General features: G+C 32.2%; 2 protein-coding genes across 5 annotated transcripts; both read right to left on the bottom strand.

Annotated features, from left to right (window-relative positions):
• Positions 1 to 649: 649 nt before the first annotated feature.
• Positions 650 to 3,150, bottom strand: LOC109859983 (DNA repair protein complementing XP-A cells homolog). Of its 2 annotated transcripts, none has more exons than XM_020438768.1 (6): positions 2,309 to 3,150; positions 1,993 to 2,228; positions 1,762 to 1,873; positions 1,567 to 1,691; positions 1,173 to 1,449; positions 650 to 1,090 (listed from the first exon to the last, which is right to left on the bottom strand). In XM_020438768.1, exons 2-6 carry the CDS (start codon positions 2,139 to 2,141, stop codon positions 929 to 931), a joined length of 825 nt encoding a protein of 274 aa, XP_020294357.1. In that variant the 5' UTR covers positions 2,142 to 2,228; positions 2,309 to 3,150; the 3' UTR covers positions 650 to 928. The 2 variants fall into 2 exon arrangements, with proteins under 2 accessions (XP_020294357.1, XP_020294358.1); XM_020438769.1 differs by having other exon boundaries at positions 2,502 to 3,150.
• Positions 3,151 to 5,458: 2,308 nt separating this feature from the next.
• LOC109859996 lies at positions 5,459 to 8,740 on the bottom strand. Of its 3 annotated transcripts, none has more exons than XM_020438800.1 (4): positions 8,388 to 8,740; positions 7,775 to 8,245; positions 7,119 to 7,664; positions 5,459 to 6,009 (listed from the first exon to the last, which is right to left on the bottom strand). In XM_020438800.1, the coding sequence occupies exons 1-3, from the start codon at positions 8,610 to 8,612 to the stop codon at positions 7,182 to 7,184; spliced, it is 1,179 nt and encodes a 392-aa protein (XP_020294389.1). In that variant the 5' UTR covers positions 8,613 to 8,740; the 3' UTR covers positions 5,459 to 6,009; positions 7,119 to 7,181. The 3 variants fall into 3 exon arrangements, with proteins under 3 accessions (XP_020294389.1, XP_020294388.1, XP_020294390.1); XM_020438799.1 differs by lacking the exon at positions 5,459 to 6,009 and adding an exon at positions 6,951 to 7,016; XM_020438801.1 differs by lacking the exon at positions 5,459 to 6,009 and adding an exon at positions 6,951 to 7,016 and having other exon boundaries at positions 7,119 to 7,549.
• Positions 8,741 to 9,729: the final 989 nt, after the last annotated feature.

Below are 9,729 nucleotides of genomic sequence, written 5' to 3'. Positions count from 1 at the left end.
ATAAAATAAGTTTATAAATAAAATACAGATTTTTTCTTGAGACGATAAAGAGAACGTAGACAACACAACTTGTTTCTTTCAATTCTAGACTATATAACAGTTCTTTCACAAAAAAACTTAAATTTTTATAACTTTAAGAATTTCGTTATTCATTTTTAGCGAAAGTTCTAAAGCATTGGTATGGAAAATTTTATTTATTTTCTATGATTAATGTGTGAGAGATGTAACCATTTTTCGCTGCAGATTTAAGCGAGAAAGTCGGCCGCTACGGGCTAAATTCCAAATGTGTTACCAGGATCACAGAAAGTGACAAGGCCTCTACCAGGAGAGAGGTGAATCGACTCAGCCGATAACTTCGCCGTATTAGAAAAGTATAAGTTGAAGAAAGTGGCATTAAATATCTATCTGCTTTATCGGCAAATTCCAGCGAACAGAAATGTAGAATGTGAGAAGAGGTTTACAGGTTTAGAATTCTCGAAAGTGGTTTAAGCCTTCGCGCGCGCTAAAAACATTCTGATTTAGCTTAAAAACACCAGAACTTATCACATTCTAATTTATTATACTTTCTGTGCGTTAGAAAAGTATTTAAGAAATAAAACAATTATGCATTTTAGTTATATAATATTTTTATACAGACATTAAATTCATTCTTCGATTCGAATTATTTTATTAAAAAATTATTGTATATACATACATATATATATATATTAATTGCATTAATGACTTTTCTGTAAAAAAACATTCATAGGTTAGATAAATATTCATGATCATCAGAGTATAAAATATTCGATCCAGAATGAAATTTAAAAAACTGTTTTAATAAATTTGTAAATTTTCGAGACACTTTTAACATATTCGAGAGTTTTTGTATAAAATATCCTCAATTCACACATAAAGTTGTGCTGTGCGTGCAAATACTATTTAAATGTTACATCTTTTCGTATGTTTCTTCGTAACCACACGTTACACAAGTATGAGTATAATTATCATCCTCTTCGTTATACGTGTCGTCAGCAAATTCATGAACGTGGGAAGCCTTTGTTGTTTTATCATACAGTGAACTTCTTACTTGCATTCGCAGCTGCTTGATCTTAATATTGTATCAAAAACGATAAAGTTAATTTTATGTAAATAAAACTATTTTACAATAACTAGTTGAGAAAGAAGTATACCTTCTTGTTAAATTTTTTTATCTTAACTCCTTCGCGCTTTAGATCGCGCATCTCTTTCTCTTTCATCAAATTCTCCTCCGAACCCCAGACCTCTAGAGCTCTTTGCTCTATCTGCAAATGTAAGTACAACTTCATCTCACCCCAATTCGCATTGTGAGGATTCTTTCGTACGATATATCTTAATGCGGGCCCCCGCTTATCGAGATCGCAATCCTTCAATAAATACTCTTGTTTAGCCTCTGTTTTGGTGATCAAAGAGTGTTTTCCTTCCTTATCTCTAAAACATTGTATAATATTATTTGTTCAAACTGAGATGCAAAGAGAGCCACAAGAGCTATATACATATTGATACGTATAAAGCTATGTGTGTGTTACAAGTTGCGTTATATCGCACCTGCACTTATCACAGACAGACAGATCAAACGTTTGCAAAAGATACGAATCGCTGAATTTTTGTTGACACTCCTCACACTCGTTAAATTTACCAATAGTAGGTTCTGGTTCCGTTGCAATCCTCAACTAATTAAATATATTTATGCATTATTCTAAATAATGTGACAATTATATCGTATTCTAAAATGACATATACCATTTCTCGTTCCAATTCGTCATCTTCTTCTATCAGAAATCCACCGCCACTGTCAATAACACGTTGGCCTTGAACTTTCAGAGATCTTCCACTTGTGGAATCGCCATTTTCTCTGACAAAAAATAAATTTTCACAAAACATCAAGTATTGAAAACAAGTAATATTTCTATTTTGTATTATCAAATGTTCATAATTTTTATATACATACACAGTATGTATTTTATTACATACCTCTTATATGGATGGGTTACAACTTTGGACTTTTTTAACAGAAGAGCTTTCTGACGATTCCTTTCGGCTCTTTCCTTCAGTTGTTTATCTGTCTCCGTATCATCCCCATTTTTTGTACAAGTACTACTTGCAACCGTTGCACTAGCCATATTATTAAATTTTTCTAATTCAAATTTATATACCTTGTGTTACGAATCACACACTTCACGCTATCACTTTCACAAGACGATTGTATTCTGAAAATGAGGAATTTATTAATTTACATACACCAGATATTCGTTGAAATCGTATATCATCGCCGGAGAAAATTACGTACATATTTCGATATTACTATTTGGAGCAACGAGAAGCACATCAGTATAACAAGGTTATCTATCAATCGGAATTCTTAAAGTTTCACTCATATAGTTGAAATTTTAAATGACATGCAACGCAAAGACCACAAACGCTCAACTAAAGAGATTTTGTTTTACGAAATAAAGTTTAAAAAATTAATCAATCTCTCTCACATTATACATCCGTTCAAATCGGTAACTTGTTCCCACATCGGCGTGTGTGACGAGAGAGATCAACAATCAACGGTTACTACCAGAGAAACATGCGTGAGAGCAGCCAACCTGAACTAGCTTATAATTTTTATTTCTTGGTTTGAATCTTTGCTAAATCAAAATGTTTTTAGCAAAGAATCTAACCACTTTCAAGAATTCTACACCTCTCTGTAAACCTCTTGTCACATTCTACATTTCTGCTGACAAAAGTTAAAAGTTGCGTCATTCCGTCTTCTTATAATAAGGGTTATTTTACACTGAGTCGCAAATGTTTCGTCGCCAATTGCGAAAGATGACAATTACTAGAAGAAAAGTGCTATTTGCACTTGGCTGTAGTTGTTATCAAAGTTTAAAAGTTGACCAACTTTCCTCTGGTTTGGTTTGGTTTGGTGCTCTTTTGGCTCAGTGGACCTATAAAACTAGTCCATACCCCATTCTGTCTTTTTGATAACAGGTTTGAAACCGTGGATTGGGTTCCTGACGCCAAGCCACGGAGTTGTACATTTGTTTAAATTAAAGATAATAATAAAGAAAGTGGTGTAAAACACCGACAATTGTCCAAAAATATTCACTACGCACATCCAACCGATACGGCTGATGCAATCCAACTTGACGGGAGACCACGGTGTAAGATAGTAAGGTGGTCCGACTCTATCCCCACTCCTGTGATCTTAAGAGGGTACTGGATACCGACTATAGAGAGCTGTAAACCGACGTTTCTTTTTTCACGTTCTGAGTCGTATTTACTGCATCAAATTGAAAACGCTTCTCTAGAAATAAGTAAATTGTGCTAAGACAGTGCGCTAACTCTTTGGAATGTCAAACTTCAACAAAAAGTTTTTCTTATACAGTTTCCTTCTATAACCTCACTATATATTCATATATGTAGAATTATTTCTAAGCTTATGTACATATTTACAATGAACAAGCGCCACAAGTACGACAAAAACGAATCTAATGAGACATTCAGATTATGGTTTGACTATCTAATTGATGAGAACAACGTCATAGTGTAATGATGTATATCTGATATCATATACTATCATTATAAATGAAAAAAAGAGTTCAAAAAAGCATTATATACCCATTTTCAAAAGTTTTATATGGTTTTGTACATTTATTTGCTTCTGTAAAAGCGCTTTTAAGAGAATGCTGAACCGTCCTGTTTTACCCTCATGTCGTATTTGGAATTTTTTGTGAAAACTATAAATCGGAATAAAAAATGTTTCTCCAGAAATAAAGAAAATATAGTAAAGAATGGGATAAAGCCTAAAAATTTAAGAAAAACAAAAAAAAGTTTTTAGACTGTTATTACAGAAACTACATTTTTACTTTATATGCAAAATTGGCCATATCAGAGAGAAGCCTGAGAGCGGCCATGCCATTGTAGTTTCTTACGACGGTTTCAGCCGCTGGTTTTAGCCGTATTTCCACAAAAGTGGAACTCAAAGGTCGTTCTCCACGAAACTCAAGTCGCAGGTCTCGTGGAACTGATCAATCACGTTGGTCGATTGGCTGATTTGACTCTGCAATTGGTCAATTCCACGAGATCTGAGACTTGCGTTTAATGTAAAACGGCCTTTGAATTCCACTTTTGTGGAAATACGGCTAAAACCAGCGGCTGAAACCGTCGTAAGAAACTACAATGGCATGGCCGTTCTCAGGCTTCTCTCTGGCCATATAAATCCAGATAAAAATATCTTTATCCCAATCTAGAAACATAGACAAATATTTTAAGTGCTTCAAAAAAGATTTTGAAGTCTTGTGAGACAAGAAAAATTCTAAATACGATTAGTACAATTTTAGCAGAAGCGTCAGAGAGAAACATATGTCTATCCTTGTCTCTCTCATGTTATCTATCCTTGTTTTGGTTTGACTTGGTCCCGAGAGATGGCGCCACCTACCCGATAGCGTAGCGGTTGAGTAGCAGCTGAGCGGACTTTTGCCAGTGGTTCAGCATCCTTTTAATGCAGTAAATAAAATTAGAAAATAAAGAAATTTAGGTTATAAAAACGTCGGTCTACAGGTCTCTATAGTCGGTATCCAGTACTCTCTTAAGTAGGATCTTCAAATATCGTCCGATAAGCCCCTTGCACAATGAAAGGAATAGCGATAGCAATAGAAATAACACAGTTTTTAACACAGAATTCCAACTCGTCGGAAATTTTATCGCTATTGCTTATTCCGATTTTCTGATCTGCATTGATACATGTGTATTTTTGTATGTTAGATTCCGCTGTTCCTACCTTTATTTTTAAATATAAACTCTTTAAAACTTTTATTATTTTTATCGCTATCGCTATTCCGTCCATTGTGCAAGAGGCTATAGGTGGCTAGTGAAACACGCGTACTATCGGTGAGATTATATGTATGTAGTAGTACTCACTATTCACACACTGTGGTGATATGCATTACTACTACGTGTAAGGATGCGTTCCGTTTTATGTACATGTGTGAATGATCTGTAGTTTACGTAATGTATATAGATAAATGCGCGCATATACATGAAACGGAACGCAGTTAAGATGATTACTACATAAATAGGTATCACGCTCAATGTTAAAAACTATGAAAAAATCATTTTGCAGACGTTTAGAATAAAAACACATCAATAATTGTTAAAAGTAAAAAAATATTTATTTAATAATTAATTTTATGTATTATACTATTGTTACAAAAGTTATACTATTTTTAGTTTTTTTATGTATTATACAATTTTACCTCCTTCTTTTTTTCCACACTACCTAATTTATTTATCTTTTCTATTTTTAATCTTTGCATATTGACGCATTCTAACCGTAATATAATAATGTAAAGCATAAGAAATAACGTATGCTTTATGTTCTTTACAAGGAAATGTAAGAATGTCACTCTTCTCAAGTATGTCTTGTACAATAAAAAAGTACATATTTAGTGAATCAATGTTTCTGAAAATACATTTCAATTTTTTGAAACATTCGCACCAAATGTATATTTGGATGAATAAGTCCACCCCGAGACTTTAAATCTACCAAGTCTGTTTCTTTATATCCAACAATTAAATTATCATAGCAAGAGGAAAACGCCTTTTTGCAAATTTCACATTTGCTTGTTTTTAGCATTTGCTTACATATGTATCCTGTTATGTAATATATTATACACGACATTACGTCATCTATTCCACAATCGTCCTCGATTACATCATCGCATTCCCATTTTGTATATCGAATTAAATGATCTAGTTTCTTCTGTAAAAATTGTTTATATGCTGTTGTTTGTGTGATATATTTTTTTCTTTGAAACTATGTCTAAATTTTTTCAAACTTAGTTTTGGTTTTTCTTCTTCCGTTAAATTGCAAACTGTACAATTCCCAAATTTTGGTGGCTTTAAAATTGTATATATTGATAATAAATGATACAGTTGCATGAATGTTGGGAATGTTGGATGATCATTCTGGCAACCAGCTTGACAAATCATTCCGAAAAATTTCTAAAATAATACATGTCTCATAAAGATTGTATTAAGTTGAGTACAATTGATTATTAATTTTAATTGATAATTAATTTTATTTTAAAATGTTGCAATCTCTAGACAATCTTGGTTTAATTTGCTAGTAAGAAAATGAAGATGTAGTTCCTTTAGATCCGAACATCGCAACCCAGCAAACACAGATATATAATAGCAACATTGTCGTAATAAAACAAATGTAACATGTAATATAACATGGTCGTTGCACGTAACATCTATGTTAGTTGTAATTTCCTACTTATCGTATATTGCAGTTATATAATATGAATATAACATGTAAGTAGAATGTAATATAATTGTTATATAGTTACAGAAATGTTATATAAAAGTTATAATGTCATTACCAGCTAATAACAAGCAATATAATAGATATATAACATAATTATATTACATTTATAAAACAAAATTACATAACATTGATGTTAATAGAGTATAACAGCTGTTATATAACGTATATCACGCTGTTACTTCTATGTTATATAGCAGTTATATTCTGTGTTTGCTGGGAACTGGTTGGTGGAAATTGTACATCATTGAAGAAAACATGAAAACTAATGCATGATCTGCTTGTGTATTTATGTTATTGTTTTCTTTATATATGTCTCCAAAACTTTGCAGCTCATTGAACGTCATAGTTTTTTTTTTTTCACATCTACTTCAATACTTGTTCGCACTAGTACTTCATCAAAACATAGGATACCATTTCTAGCAATTTCCGGATAACATTGTAGTTGCTTTTTAAAAAGTTCAAAGAATTGCTTATCAAAACCACAACCTGTCTTTGATGCATGCAAATATTTGCATATAGTTGATTTTGCAGGCAAAGGCAGTACATTATTATTTCTAAGCATATTGTATGCAGCTGAATTTTGTATATACAATAGTAAACAAAGAAGAAGCCATTCATGGCTGTAACGCCGCCCTTTCGTAGCTTTGCCAAAGGCAAAACACTCTTTAATTAACAAAATCTAAAGAAAAACATGCAAGCAAACAATAAGCAAGACAATAGAACCCAAGATAAAATAAAAGTTATACTCAAATAGTAAAATAAAAATATAAAAATATTTTACCTTATTGTGTGGAAGGATTGTGGTCTTGGATGACACCTTTCTTAATTCTTCATCTAGCGTCATCTACTTCATATTCAAAAGACGTTCGTGGACTTTATTAAGTTCTTCAGATAGATTACTTAATTTCTTCTGGTTTCTATTTAACTGCTGCTGCAGTACACGTTTCTGATTAAAAAGATTTTGTATTTTGGATTTTACTGTTGGTGACGCGGGTAGTCTTACTCGTAATTTATTCCTTCTCTGAAAGTCTACATTTTGTGATAAAGTTTTATGCAATGATACACAGTAAGTACAGACACTTCCTGCAGTTACAATAATTGGACATTTCTTGTGTCTCCATGCAACTTGATCCCTATAAGCACACTCTGGGCGAATATTTCGGTAGTATTTTATGGATGGACCCCCGAGACAAGTTTGTAATGCATCTATTTCTGCAATTAAATTTTCTATATCTTGAGCAGATTTTGGCTTACTTCTTGCACATTCTATCTCAAAATTCTTTCCCAAAAAAAGTAATTTTATTTCACAGTTGCTATTTAAAATCACCTATAAATTTTAATATTAAATATATATACATTTTTGCTACATATTTGAGTGAATTACAATTAAAAATTTAACTAAAATTATAAACACGTATTATTATTATATTCAAATACCTGTTTTGTATATATTGGTATCATCACATTTCCACTACATGAATCGGGCATTATTTCTATTACCGAAAAAACAAGCAACTTTTTCCTTAAACAACAATGTACTCCCCATTCTGATCTAGGAAATTTGATGACAACTTCCTGTTTTATAATTTTATCATATAAACTGTCTTCTATTTCATCAGATGTAATACAACTGTTCACTGTCTGTTTTATTTCAATTTCTTTGATTAGATTAATTAGATTAGATTTAGATGATTCTTCTTGACAGTTCATGACTGTCTGTTCCATTTCGATTTCATTATATGATTCTGTATGACAATTCATGTTTTCATTACATAATTCTGATTCTGTCTTTTCATTAGAATCAAGTGTAATCATTTTTGTAGCAACGTCTTTATGTTCATCAATTGATGAATTATTATGCTTAAAAGGCAAAGCATCTTTTAGTAAAATTTTCTTCTTGAACTGATACTAAAATGTAATAAACATTAAAAATCTATCTTAAAATAGGATAAATTTTAAATATTTTTGTATCTCTCTAATTAAATAATATTAAAATTGCTATTTCCAAAGAGATAATAATCATAATATAATAATGCACAAACAAACTTACATTATACAAAACATTGCCAGCAGCATCGTTTACAGTTTCTGCACTTTTTATATCCGATGAGTGAAAATGTTGTTCGCATATGTATGAATTTTCTGTTAATAAACAACCCAAAAGTCTTGACCATTTGTTTCTAGTATCAATAGATTTTGGTGCCTTGAAAAAAGTGACTTTTTTTACTTTTAATTGTTTATTTAAACAACCGGAAACACTGCACTGTCTTCCCATATTTAAATTATATAACACTATATTTTAATAAAAATATAAAATAATCACAAAGCAAATGTAAAACACGTGGAGAATAGAATAGAACTATTCTATTCTATGTTGTAATGGCTCAATGGGCATAAAGAAGAAACTCAGCCAGTTATGTCTCGTGTCTATTTTTTAAAACTGTTTTGTAAATGTAAATTAGTGTAAGGCATCACACACACACACACACACACACACACACACACACACACACACACACACACAAATATCGTCTATAAACTTCTTCATAAACTTTCGTGTTCAGTTGTAGTTACAACGCAATTATACACGTGGATAACGCGTAACAAAACAAGTAACAAGTATAGCTATGTACGTCTTACTGCGGTACGCGTGTCTCACTAGCACTTCTATCGGAAGATCGTCAAAGTTCCTACTTATCGTCACAGCAATTTTGTAGTGAGGGTATATAAGTCGGACCACCTTACTATCTGAAGCCCCTTGCACAATGGACGGAATAGCGATAGCGATATAAATAATACCAGTTGTAAAGAGTTTATATTTATAAATAACGGTAGGAACAGCGGAATCTAACATACAAAAATACACATGTATCAATGCAGATCAGAAAATCAAAATAAGCAATAGCGATAAAATTTCCGACGAGTTGAAATTCTGTGTCTAAAACTGTGTTATTTCTATCGCTATCGCTATTCCTTCCATTGTGCAAGAGGCTTTACACCGTGCGGGAGACCAACTTTCCTCTGGCAACCGCAACTGGAAATAGCATTTTTCTCTCAGTAGTTGCCATCTCTTGCAGCTCATTGTAGAAATGGCCCTAACGTCACTTTCTTCAACTTATAATAGTCTTCTAATATCGCGACGTTATCGACTGAGTCAGTTCAGTTTCTTGCTTTCGGGTCATTCCACGTCAAATCGCCCAGTAAAAGATTATTTTCAAACCTTGACGTTTCCGATTTTACTAATTTTTGGTATTTAGGTTGTACCTGTAAAATATAATAAAATTCCAAAATTTTAGATTTTTCGAGCAAGTAGTTTTTTCAGAATCAATTATTAAAAATAGTAAGAAGCGCACAATTTTCGGCGATCACGAATTTTAATAATACGTATAGTT

The sequence above is a fragment of the Pseudomyrmex gracilis genome, unplaced genomic scaffold (genome assembly GCF_002006095.1).
Source record: "Pseudomyrmex gracilis isolate BER0280 unplaced genomic scaffold, ASM200609v1 scaffold_313, whole genome shotgun sequence".
NCBI classification, from domain to species: Eukaryota; Metazoa; Arthropoda; class Insecta; order Hymenoptera; family Formicidae; genus Pseudomyrmex; species Pseudomyrmex gracilis.
This window is presented reverse-complemented; position numbering and strand designations above follow the sequence as displayed.

Coding starts and splice junctions, on each gene's coding strand:
- LOC109859996 (XM_020438800.1), bottom strand. CDS start 8,612: ATGGGAAGACAGTGCAGTGTTTCCGGTTGTTTAAATAAACAATTAAAA. Junction 8,246..8,387: donor CTGGCAATGTTTTGTATAAT/GTAAGTTTGTTT, acceptor ATTACATTTTAG/TATCAGTTCAAGAAGAAAAT. Junction 7,665..7,774: donor TACCAATATATACAAAACAG/GTATTTGAATAT, acceptor TAAAATTTATAG/GTGATTTTAAATAGCAACTG.
- LOC109859983 (XM_020438768.1), bottom strand. CDS start 2,141: ATGGCTAGTGCAACGGTTGCAAGTAGTACTTGTACAAAAAATGGGGAT. Junction 1,450..1,566: donor TCTGTCTGTGATAAGTGCAG/GTGCGATATAAC, acceptor ACAATGTTTTAG/AGATAAGGAAGGAAAACACT. Junction 1,091..1,172: donor TAAAAAAATTTAACAAGAAG/GTATACTTCTTT, acceptor TACAATATTAAG/ATCAAGCAGCTGCGAATGCA.